This window comes from Syzygium oleosum, unplaced genomic scaffold (assembly GCF_021117445.2).
Source record: "Syzygium oleosum isolate NSW1041296 unplaced genomic scaffold, Sole_v2.1 Sole_v2.19, whole genome shotgun sequence".
Classification (NCBI taxonomy): domain Eukaryota; kingdom Viridiplantae; phylum Streptophyta; class Magnoliopsida; order Myrtales; family Myrtaceae; genus Syzygium; species Syzygium oleosum.
The window spans coordinates 5,683,562-5,696,741 of record NW_026607503.1 but is presented as its reverse complement, the minus strand read 5'-3'; the positions used below and the strand labels follow the sequence as shown (position 1 = coordinate 5,696,741).

General features: G+C 41.0%; 1 protein-coding gene across 1 annotated transcript; it reads left to right on the top strand.

The window, feature by feature from the left end:
* Window positions 1-8,439: 8,439 nt before the first annotated feature.
* Window positions 8,440-9,752, top strand: LOC130140552 (uncharacterized). Its single transcript, XM_056320187.1, has 3 exons — window positions 8,440-8,775; window positions 8,827-9,534; window positions 9,741-9,752. The coding sequence occupies exons 1-3, from the start codon at window positions 8,440-8,442 to the stop codon at window positions 9,750-9,752; spliced, it is 1,056 nt and encodes a 351-aa protein (XP_056176162.1).
* The last annotated feature ends 3,428 nt before the right edge of the window (window positions 9,753-13,180 follow it).

Genomic DNA, 13,180 nt, shown 5'->3' with positions numbered 1-13,180 from the left:
GCGGCGCCGCCTCGCCGCCGCTGCCGTCGCCCACCCGCCTCCTAGTCTCCCCGCCGACGCTGTAGCCGCCGCCCGATGCCGTCGCCGCCGAGCCTCCGCCCAACGCCGTCGCCGCCGCCCGACGCCGTCGCCGCCGACCAACACCGTCGCCGCCGAGCTCCACCATCATTTGCCCGGTCGTGGCCGAGCACTTGGCCGACTAGTCACCATTTGGGCCCACGCTCGCGCCGGGACCGCCACTGTTCGATCGGCCGTTTTTTGTTGTCCTTAAACCAAGTAAGCAACTCCCTAAACCCTAATTAGTATAATTAGGTAATTAGTCGGACTTGTTTAGGGATTATTTAGGATTACTTTTCGTTGGCTAAGTTACGGGTCGATTTCAGGATTGCATGTGGCTTTGATCGATAGTCGACTGGTTAATTTGTCTATTATGTGGATGATTAAGCGTTAAATGACGATAGGGTGATTGATTAAGCGTTTTCACAGAAAATGCTTGAAAATTGAACAATTTTATAAAAAATCATGAAAAATTACGGAAAATTAAAAAAACAGTATATGTTAACAACAAATATGAAATTTGACCGTAAAAGTTTTTTAAAATTTTTGAAAAACTAACATTTCATAATATCACAAAAATGGCAAAAATTAATAGTGACCACCCATTTTGAGTGAAATTTAGATTTTTTAACGTTCCGGGACAAAAAATATTAAAATATTAAAAATTTTCATAACCTTATAAAATGGCTTAAAATAAATGTGGTCACCCATTGTGAGGGAAATTTTTATTTTTTTTGGGTGAAAAAAAAATTAAAAAAATATAAAATTTCAAAACTGCATAGAATTGCCTAGAAAAGGTGTGGCCATCAACTTGCAATGAAATTTAAATTTTTTTAGGTTGCCAAAAAAAAATTAGAATTGAAAAATTTTCAAAACTTCACAGAATAGCTTATAATACCTGTGGCCACCCACTTTTAGTTATATTTAATTTTTTTAACGTGCCCTAAAAATTATTAAAATAAAGAAGGACAAAAATTTTGGAAACTTTACCTAATAGCTTATACTACCTGTGGCCACCCAATTTTAGTATGGAAATTTTTTTTTATTTCACGGGAAAAATTTTATATTAAAAAATAATAATTTAAAAATTCTAAAAAATTTTAAATTTCAAAACTTTACATAATGTCTTAGAATATCGGTGGCCATCAACTTTTAGTGAAATTTTTTTTTTAGGTCCCAAAAAAAATTTAACAATAATAACAATTTTTCTCTTACAAAACTTTACAGAATGACTTAGAATACCTGTGGCCACCTACTTTCAGTGAAATTTAAATTTTTGTACGTGGTTCAAAAAAATTTAATCAAAATGAATGCGATTCATATAGTGATGTTTGATACCTGTGGCCATCCATATCGTGCTCATATATTGATGTTTCATATCAAAATGAATGGGATTCATAGTATATTTGTTCATAGGAAATTACACGTCATAAGCAGTCGACATTGGCTCATTTCAACATCGACATTTTCTGAGTCTTTTCCATCAAAATGGTAAGCTTCGTCATGTACATCATTATGTGTCCGTAATACGTGTCAATAGTTCTTTACATATTCGCATAACCTTCCTATTTGTCAGTATAAACGTGGAGGTCATTCTATAGAAGACAAGCCTCTTCCTCGTCCTCATCCCCGGCCCTTTCCTCTTCCCCTGTCCCATCATCTAACCCTCAACCACAATATGGTCCGTCACAATATGGACACGTTGGCCCTTCCTCCAACACTTAACAACATGTTACGGGACTTGGCCACATGCGAACTGAATCTCCTCCAGTTCAATCTCCTTTAGCTCCCTCTCCTTCCGTTCCACCCCATTATTCGGCGGAACAATCGAATATTGACGGAAACACAGGTCAAGAAGATAACCGATTCTTCATATGCCCATTTGGAGATTCGTAAGTACTTCATTTTTATTTTAGTATATGTAATATTTAGGGCTTTAAATATTGATGTCAACTGAATTGTCGATGTTGCACAATATCCATATGATTGCAGATTCACGGATGCTCCGTCTGTTGTGAGGGAATTGAACAAAATAGTAAGAACCTTTTGGATGGGAGAGTATATTACTTACAGAAGTGTTCCTCAAGAAGTGAAAGAAATGTGGTGGAATGAGTTCAAGGTAAGTTTTACATATTTTATTTTCTCACCAATTAAGTTTGGTGTAGTATATTGATGGTCAAGAATGATGTAAAGGGACCAAAACAACTCTGTAGTTTTCGATATCTAAAGGACCAGATATTATCCCCGACATGAAATTTACAAAATCTGTCTATATTTGTCTGGTGCATGGTTATGGATATGTGATCATCATAATAACTTTCAATTTGTGTTTTTATTCATTGCAGCGGAAGTTCAAGTGGGAGGAAGTGGAAGACAATGAAGTGAGAAGAAGTTTCGATAAGAAAAACGGTGATTTTATGCGAAATGTCATGAATAGAGCGAAGATCAAGCAAGTGAAGCCGCCTTTCTTTACAGCTGACAATTGGGCGGCAATTAACAGATTTTGGACATCTGAACAGAGTCGGCAACTCTGTGAGCAGAATACGAAGAATCGATCTTCTAGTTCAAGTGATGGGTCAGCCATATATGCTGGGGGCTCTATCAACATTGCGGAGCATCGCAAACGACTGGTAAGTCTGTTAAATGAGTTATAAGTTAATTTAATTCAATTACTCATGTTTACATTTTGTAGGCACAAGAATTGGGGACGGAACCGACATTTGAACGCACATTTCAAAAGAAAGATAAGACATGGACTGGCGATTGAGCAAAAGCTGTTAAGGTATGTAAGGTTATACTTTGGCTTATATGTAAATTATAATGAAAACCGTGAATGCTTTCAATATTTATGGTAGATATATATATATATATATATATAGTGATTTTATTTTCATCTACATTATTAATGTAGGAAAAATATGATGAACTTTTAATGAGCAGTGCTAGTGGTAGTGATGATTGTCCTGAGTCCGAGCCATCAGTTGATAATATGGCATTATGGATGGAGGCAACGGGTGGGGTGAAAAAAGGGAAAATATTCGGGATGGGATCGTTGTCAAGGATGTACATGCCGAATAATCCTGGAAGTTCATCATCCACTGTGACTGGTCGAAGGAGGCCACGACAAGACGAGCAATTGACCCAAGAAGTGCATCGTCTGAATAATTTACTTGTTCAGAAGGACGAACAAATAAATAACTTGGAACAACAAATGAGACTCGTTATGCGACACCTTAACCTCAATCGCTATGACCATCTTCCTGTACCTCCAGGCAATCCAATAGGTGATGGGCACAATGATGACCAATACATTGATGCCGAGAATGCTGATGATGATGATGATGGTGATGATTTTCTCCAGGGTTTTTAGTTAAAATTCTCAAAATCGGGGGTAAGCTTGCTTCATAATCTTGGTTTTTCATAATTTCACTCATATTCATATGTAAGAACATTTATGTTCGTCCTGAAACGTATTTTTGTTAACCCTCTTGTTATTTTACACCTAGTTCCACATCCATGCATAAACGCTTCTTTTATATTCTGGACTGATTTATGTATCGACATTTCCTCAGGTCTCGATAAAAGTGACTACTTTTGGTGTCCTGCCATCGTACTAAAGCTGCGTCTTCTTGTGTATGGTTTTTCTGCGTCTTCTATGGTTGTCCCGTCTCTTAGTTCATGTTTTGAATGTATTGTAAGATTGGATATCAAATAGCATCATGTCAGACTCTGCAACTTTCCTTCAGTTATTTGTTTCAATTATATGTCATTGTGGCTGGTCCGTCAGAATCTATGGTTTGTTCGTTTTTTTGTTTCAATTATATGTCATTGTCTCCTTTGTTTGATATGGACAAGAATTTATGGCCGAAATGATGTAAAAATAGCGACGAATATTTTAAGCCGAATTTTGCGATCATTACAGTTCGTCGCTAATTTGCGACTGTTAACACCTAAATTTTGACTAACCATTTAGAGATTAATTGCATAGAAAATTAGGGATTAAATTTTAACCCCTAAACAAAAATATTAAAATTGCATAGCATATAGTTTAAGTTCATATAGGTTAGTTGCATTCCGCATCGAACCGGCGGTGGTGAGAAAGCTGAAAATTCATCGCGTAAACCGAGCTCGAGCACTCGGCTCACTCAAGGGATTGGGGGCCAAAATTCACAAGTCTAAACGGCTTTGGTTGTTTTAATTTGAGCTTAAATTAGCCCGAATTAATATAGCCCATTTGGAATTAAAATTAAATTAAATGATAAAGCCTAAGTCTAAGCCCATTAGGACTAGGAAGCCCAGTTAATTAACCTAGGGTTGCGATATAAATATGTCGTTATGCGTCATAATCAAAGGGGCTTTGATAATTTTCAGAACACGATTTTTGAGAGCACGAGAGGCACACGAGAGCGAGAGCAAGGAGGGAGAGAGAGAGAGAGGGCTGATCGTTGCCACCGCCATCCGACGTGCCCCACCGCTGTTCCCGCGCCTGGCCCGCCGCTGCTCCCGCTGTCGTCACCAACCTGAACAAACGCCTGCACTCTGTATCGTCACTGGTTCTTGCTGCACCTGCCACCGAGAGCTGCTCATCCAGGACGTCCAGCGAATCCAACGAACGTCAAAGTAGTCGTCGCGAGCTCTTGCGTCTCCAACCTCCCGGTTCCAGGTGATCCCAGTTTGTTGACGATTTCTCTTACGACCAACAAGTTTGTTTGACTTCCCTGGTGTCCCCGCAACCTCGGTCCGTCCCACACCACCGCACAATCAGTGACCGAAAGTTGATAGAAGAGAAAAGGACAAAAGTCAAGTGGTGGATTAAAGATTAAAATAAAAAAGGGTTCAAAGTGGGAGATCCTCAAGAGCATTCCATCGACACGTAGATCTGTTGAATTTCTCTCATGCACTCCATCTCTTTCATGGACCTTCCCAGCGAAAGAAATAAATAGAAAGTAAAAAGAGTTGGAGTGGAAAAGAGTGATCAGTCCCCGACGTGCTCAACCGAGTTAATCTTGATACTAGAAACTCGACGAAACAATTTTGTGCTTTTGGTGGTTTTTCTTGCAGATTCTTAGGTGCCCCCTACGGTCTGTTGACAGTCACTTACATCGCCGCTACTCTTCACCGTCGGCCAATGAAAGCTTCACGCCAAGGCCGAGCATCGCCTCATTATCCCACCGTCCTCGCCGTCGAGTACCACTATCACCAATTCCCATGATTCGCGAGCATCACCGCAAATTGAGCCGGAAACCGTTGCGAGCTGAGTCTACGCCGCTGTCCCACTTACAGTCGGCCGTCCCGTGATCGGCAAACCCGATCCGGCATCAAGCTCGAATTTGGAAGTTATCCGTAAATTAGGTAAGAAACTTTATCCGATATCGTTTCAAATATTTAAATTCCTAATTCGAGTGATTTTGTTGTCTTTGGTTAGTTAGTAGATATATTTGAATGATGCATGGCATATTCGCAAGATTCCAAAAAATACACTAAGTTAGGAAATTCCTAACTTAACAACGTGTCGGGACGACTATCCGATCTCAATCATGAGATACGATACCCGGCGGCACGGAAAATCTTTATCCTGTCCATAACAATTTGGATACGATAATAGATTTTATTTTGTTCCCAAATTCAAACGAATAGCCTTCCATCAATATCCATAACCACATGGATATGATCGCCGGTTTATATCGTTTCCCTAATTCAAAGATAATAAAACAAATATTGCGGATCGCGTGGATTGATTTTGATCGCGGTGGTTATCTGTCTGTTTGATTTATTTCTTTAAAAAGAAAATTCCAAAAAAAGATTAGTTAGGATTTGAATTGATTTTATTAGAAGATAAATGATGCATGTTTAGGATAGGTTTAGAATAACTTTCTTTGAATAAGTCGATAGGATAACTTTTTAATTTAAATTAGGAATTAGAGTAATTTATTTCCTAGTTTAATTTAGATATTATCCTGATCTCGACGGTTCATTTTAGGGTAATTCTTGATTTCGAATTTTCATAAAAATACCAAAAAGAAGCCACTTTAGGATAGATTAAATTATCCTTTTTTTAGAATAGATTGCATGTTAATTTAGGCATTTTTTTTAATTCCGAATTTCATTTGAAAATACCAAAAATAAATCATTTGTCCATCATTAGAATTAGGTCACGTCGTCGCATGACATATAGTTTGCATGTTAGGCTGCATTAATCGCATGTTAATTGTTGCACGTCATTACATATAGGTTAGTTTTCATTTAAATAAGTGAAAATCCTAAAAAATATTGAGTGAACTGCTTGTTAATTAGAAATCATATTAGAATTGTTGATGTGATTTTCTAGCTAACAATGCAGATGCTTACGTTGCTTCGAGGTAAGTAATTCTCCCAATCTTGCAATTTATTTAATGTTTTGATTATTAGGTGTTACTTTGGTGGTTTGCGCATCCGCATGATCACCTCACATGCTAGTGACTAAGTTAAAATGGATCCAGACTGCCTGCACAAATGTTTTTGAAAAGAAAAGGTACCGAAAGGGCGTTAGACTAAATCTAGCGTAATCAAGTCCCCGAGCTTAGAATCTCTGGTTCGTAGGAATAAAACATATATCCCTATGTTTTATTTAGATTTCTAATCGACCTACCACAAATAGATTAGTGGCGACTCCAAGCATGAAAACTTTTGCATGTTAAAAAACTTAAACCCTAAGTTGCGAATTGGTAGGGCTTGGGAGGGCTCGAGTTAGGCTTAGTCTTAACAATCCATTAGCCTGAGAGAAATTTTAGGTCGCGACAGCTTGGCGACTCTGCTGGGGACTTGAGTTAAAGCTCTTAGTGGACTTAGGCCAGTTTTTCTTTTCAAAAAATATTTTTGTTTGGCAGCGAGGATCCCAGGTATGTCCCTAACATTTTAGGTGTTAAATGTTTTTGCAGAATGGGAGGTATAAGGGGAGGCATGATTGTTAACTATTGTTTTGTAGAGAGGTGTTTGGATGAATGGTTTATTTTATGCATGAAGCGCTGTTTGATATAACCTGATGTGCATGCCTTGCATTTACACTACACCGCACACACTACCCGCTGCTGGACCTGGGCGGCACAGGTTTAGGATGGTACTGAGACAGCGGACACCCCGACTACACCCGCGTGGTTTGGGTCGCCCTCCTTGGTCCCGGAAGTTCTTTCACGGTGTCATTGAGTTCCCACCACGGTTGCACCCTTTGCAACCCGGGTTGACTCCTTGACTGAGCCGGAGTCAAGGGAACCCCGGCCTAACCACCACCATGACTGGTTTAGCCCGGTAATCCTCGCGTCTCCACTTTGCAAGCTAGAGTCTAGATAGAAATCGAACCTCACATTTTATGCGCATGTCTATGTGGTTGCCATGGTCCTACTGGGTGAAGTAAGTCTTCTGAACTCTCCTTTTTGCAATTAACTTAGTTATTACAATTTTCTGGTCGGTCCATGATAGGTCTAGGTTGGTTTTAAATTTGAAAGTAATAATCATTGAGTCCTTTTTAAAAAAAAAAAAAAGAAAGAAAGAAAGCTCTTTTAGAGAATTTATTTTCAATCTATGTCTTTATTTTCCTAGATGTGTCATAGGTAATTATTTTCCTAAGAAGTTTGCCGTTGTCTTTCTTTTACAAAAAAAAAGGGCTTTAGAGAATTTGTTTTCAGTTCATAGTTTCTAGGGAGTCTCAATTTTTGTTTTTCAAAGTTTTATGATTAGGGATTTTGGTGCTTCTATTTCCTAGGTTGTGTCTAGGGCGTTATTTACATTTCTTTGCCTAGATCACTTTTCATAAAGTCTCGTCCATATACGAATATTTTCATAAATAAACAAAAAAAGACTAGAAGTGTGTCATGGACCAACCTTGTCTTGACCATGTGCTTATTTGGTTCATTTCCTTTACATCAGGTAATTACGGACCGATCACGATCGCCTATTCGTACGCAGTCGAGAACTAGAATGGCAGATCAAACTGACTTATGAGATCGTGTCGTTGGCATTGAGGACCAAATGAAGCAACTCCTCGTCGCAATGCAACAGATGTCCGCTGAGATTAAAACCCTTCGGCTGACTCCCGTTCCTACATCCCCTGAGGCATCAGCCCTAAAGCATAAAGGTGGAAAAAATGTCGATAGTGAGGAAGATGACGACCTTCCCGATTTAGTAGATGACCCCGTCCAGATTATCGTCAACAAGGACAAACCTGATGAACGGGTTAACAAACTTGAAGAGAGAGTGAAGCAGCTGGAAGGCTCACATGATTCACCCTCAATTGACTTGTCTCTGTACTCACAGATCAAAATCCCGAAGAAGTTCAAGATGCCAGACTTTGACAAGTACAATGGCACCTCCTGCCCAAAAGCCCACCTGCAGCTATATCACGTACAAATGACACCGTACGTTGATAATGAACTTCTGATGATTCATGCATTTCAGGCAAGTCTGACGGGTCCTGCCTTGAAGTGGTATCTCATGAAGAAGATAAATGGCCTCAAAACCTGGAAGGAAGTTAGCGAAGCATTCCTAAAGCAGTACAGGTTCATAACGGACATCATTCCCACCCGTGATGACCTCGAGCGTGCTCAGATGAAGAAGAATGAGTCATTCAAGGATTGTGCTATCAGATGGAGAAACATAGCCGCACAGATTATCCCAGAACCCATAGATAGTGAATTGAAGAGGATGTTTATTAAAACTCTACCGTTCGAATACCGTAATCGGATGGTAGCCACTCCGGCTGACAACTTCAATCAACTCATCCCCATAGGCGAACAGATTGAGATAGGGCTGAAAGATGGGTGGTTTGTGGAGCCGTCTTCTTCGACCAACAGATTTAGTACAAGAAAGGAGAAAGAACCGGCAGCTGAAGTGAATGTGACTTATACCCAACCGGGCCGGCGGAATGCTAACCCTATCCCAGCAATCCAAGTAGCAGAAGCTCAACAACAAAGCATGGGTCGTCAACCCTTTCCGAAGAAAAACAACAAGAGGCAATTCAACCCCCTCCCCGGGTCGTTATCTCAAGTACTGGCGGTCCTCCGGAAGAAAGGTTTGCTTACCACTGAGCCAAAGCGGCCCAATCCTGAGCAGTTCTATAACTACGATCCGTCTAAGAAATGCGATTATCTTATGGGCGAGGTGGGGCACTCAACCAACGATTATTTTACCCTCAAGCACCGAATCCAGAACCTCCTGGACACGAAGGCTTTCTCGTTTCAGCTCGTTAAGCCGAATGTTCAGAGCAACCCGCTCCCTGATCACGCGGGCAATGTGAATGCAATATTTAGTTTCGATGCTGGTCGAATCAAGAATGTCAAGGTGTATACCACCGACGTCTACGGTGAGTTAGTGAAAGCCGGTTATTACCCGAGTTACGAGGTCCTTCCCCTGGCTATCATGAGAGAAAGAATCTCAAGAATGGTAGAAGCTGGAATGATCATTTATGCTGATCACACTGGCACCGTTTCTACTATCTCCGAAGTGGTTATTAATTGGGAGGAGGAGTTTGCTACATTGAACACCGGGAAGGACAAGCTTGACCCTTTACTTGAAGACATGCCTCCGCTCGAAGACGTGTCCGATGATGAAGAGATCGTAGTAAGCACGCCTACAGCTGATGAAGGGATAATGATCGAAATACCTCAACCGTATAAGTACAGTGATGATAAGGCAGTCCATTGGTCTTACAGTCTCGATGTTGACTTGGTTACCAGATCTGGGCGTATCTATGGCCAAGCTAATGCCCAACCTACAAAACTTGTTACTGATGAAGAAGCCAAGGAGTTTCTAGCTGTGATTAAGGCTAGCGAATATAATATAGTTGAACAATTGCGCAAGATGCCCGCGCAAATCTCTCTGCTTGAACTACTCTAGACATCTGTCAAGCATCAAAAGGCCCTAATGAAGGTGTTAAGTGAAGTCCACGTGCCAGAGACGATCGATCATGACAAATTGGAGGAATTTGTGGGTTCTATACTCCTCAAGGACCTCATAGCCTTTTCATATGAAGAGTTCCCTCTGGAAGGGAGGGGGCATACCAAGGCACTTTACATTTCTGTCAAATACAAGGCCTCGCATGTAGCCCGGGTACTCATTGACAACGGATCGGCCTTGAACATCTGTCCTTTGGCGACTTTACACCGCCTCAAGATAGATCCTTTTCGGATAAATTCTGCGAAGACCTCCGTGCGAGCTTTTGACGGAACGAAGAAAGAAGTGATGGGAGAAATCCACCTTGACATACAGATAGGACCAACAATATTCAACATCCTATTTCAAGTCATGGACATTCCCACCGCATTCAATTTTTTGTTGGGTCGTCCATGGATTCATACTGCCGGAGCTGTGCCATCCAGTCTACATCAGAGGGTGAAGTTCTTTGTGGAGAGAAAGTTAGTGCACGGTGAAGAAGAGCACCCAATTTACCACGCGACGGCTATCCCCTATGTTGAGCCGGATTGCAAAATTGAATCGAGCTATCAGTCGCTCGAGCTCGTGTTGACCATACATGCGTCTAGAGGATCATCACCGCCCATTCCTGAGGTGTCAAATGCTGCAGTCATGGTTGGAAGAGTAATGGTGTCCCATGGCTTTACTCCGGGTGAAGGCCTTGGTAGGAATGGTCAAGGTATCCGCCAACCGGTGGAAGTCTCTCAGAGGCCCCACACTACTGGGTTGGGATACCAGGGGTTAAACGAGCCAAATAATGGGGGATGTGGATGTGGACGTGGACGTGGACGTGGACGCGGTCGAGGTCGAGGTCGAGGAGATGGACAGAATAGTCAGCGATCCGAAGAAGAGCCGAATGGTGAAGTACGTGGGCGTGGTAGGTTGCTTCCACACATCCGTGCCACATTCCCAGGCCCTGCAAGAATGATGCATGAAGAGAAAGAGGTGATCAACACTTTGGGGCAACCGAGCGGCAAGTTCGATTATTATGTGAAATACTCGGCGCCCCCGAGCTTCTATGTTGACCCCTGTAACATTGTCCCGGATGGATGGGGAGGTATGGATGATCCAACACCTCTAATGACAGAAGATCCTGATGATGCAATAGATGGAATCACTACCTTGTTCGATGATCTCTTCATTGGAACTATCGAAGAAGGACCGCTGGAGGGAATGGGCACTGGCCTGCAAGAGTAACACCTTTACTTTTTTTTCGCACACTCCCCTGCGTGGGAATTTTTACTGCTTTCTAGGACTTGCCCCATCTCGGGAGCTGCTTTTTAGGATTTTTCATTTCTAGGTCTCACCGTTGCAATTTCCATTCAATAAATGTAATTCATTTGGAGATAATCAATGAAATTACAAATTATTTTCATTTTTTAGGGCATGTTGAGGTACATCAAACCAGCCCGGTGATGATATCCAACCAATAAAAGAAAAATATAGTCCAAGGAGAATTCTGAGGCCTGGGCTTCTTCATGCTTCCTCGTGTTAAAGTTTTTTTTAAAAGAATTTCGAAAAAAAAAGTCACAAAAAAATAAAAAAATAAATAAAAATAAATTGTTTAGCCCTGTTTGTCCTTCTGAACCCCCTACTTTATGTTTCAGGGGCAATCTTGTGACACGTGAGGGTATGGAAACGGTCCAATTTGATGAATCATGTGCAGCCGAGCTTGATCCCAATGACACCGACGAACTCGACGACTCCTCGGATATTCAGCGTGATTTAGAGCGTCACAAAAGGTCCAAAGTTCTCACGTCAGACCAAACTGTCACTATTAACTTGGGTGATGCGGAGGAACCCAAAGAAGTAAAGATAAGAGCAAATCTCCCTGAGAGTGAGACGAAATGCCTGATCCAGTTGCTATAGGAGAATAGCTGGATCTTTCAATCGAAAGGTACGTCCAAGACATTTCCAAGTAATTGACCTTGTCCTAAGGAAAGTACTGCCAATCTTTCCTGTTCCTGGGGGCAAATTCGCACCAAACTACATCAGTCCATATGTGATCAAAAAAGGTGCTTCCTGGAGGTGCCCTGATTCTCGTAGAAATGGACGGTCGTGAGTTTTCCACTCCTGTTAATGCTATGAAGATGTATTATCCCTGACAGAATTTAGTATTTGCAGCAAAAGTTTTCATGTGTTTGGTTTTCGTCTTCTGAGTTGCAAACATTTCATCAATGAATAAAATGGTTTCAATTAATTTCAAGTTGAGATGTGCGCATTGGCCTTAAATTCTACATGGTTATTTTGTTAGTCTGCATCATCGATTTCAAAAGGGGGAATCTGTTTGAACAACCTAATAACTCATGTGGAGTGAATTGAATGTGTTGAATGAGGTACATCGGGATGATGAAAGGCAAAACATGCCCCATACACAGTCCCATACACTAATCCCCAATGAGTTGAGTGGAAAAATTCCATATCGGTAAGGTGAAGGGTTATCTCGCAAAAGGTACAGTGACCGAAATGACAAGAGGCATTTCATTTCTCTATCTCAAACACTACAGGTTATCCATTGTTTCGCCACTTTGAGCCTAAATGCTTGGAGAAATCCTTTCAAATTACCCATGTCAAGAACCACCCCACACTGGGGCAAATTGGAGGTAAGTCAGCATTATAAGGTGGAAAAATGAATAGAGATTGTCTTGCTCTCACTTACATCAATCTTCGAGTGTTGTTTTTTCAGATAAATTCACATGAAATTCAAGTGCCTTAGGATGACGAAGAGCATTTCTTTGTCTATCCTATACACAATTTATCCTTTGCTAAGCCCAATTGAGCCTGCAAATTCGTTTCTTAAACCCAGTTGGTGATCATCCCCCACACTGGGGTAGGGTAAAAGCCATCACTATCGACGCAGCATATCCGGAGCATCGATAGAAGACGAAGACCCTGAGAGTCCAAATGTCAGTCATTCGGTCAAAACAAGCCAAAATGTGGTTGGCCAATGTATGCATTGTGGATAGTGTGTCAAAAGTCAAAAAAAAAATGATGAATGAAAAAAAATGAAAACTAAGGGGCATAAAAAAGCAGTGTGCCTGGTAAAAGTAAGGACATGCCCATAAATAATAAAAAAAAGAAAAGTCGAAAAAAAGGGAGAACTTTAGAGAAAAAAATGTCAAGATATGACATGTCAAAGTCATGAATCCCAGTGGAGCAATGGTCTTACAAGTCTCGAAGG

What these genes read in the sequence shown, in the direction of transcription:
- LOC130140552 (XM_056320187.1), top strand. Translation starts at nt 8,440, where the DNA reads ATGACACCGTACGTTGATAATGAACTTCTGATGATTCATGCATTTCAG. An exon ending in TCGAATACCGTAATCGGATG is followed by an intron (nt 8,776 to 8,826) that starts GTAGCCACTCCG and finishes ATAGGCGAACAG; the next exon opens with ATTGAGATAGGGCTGAAAGA.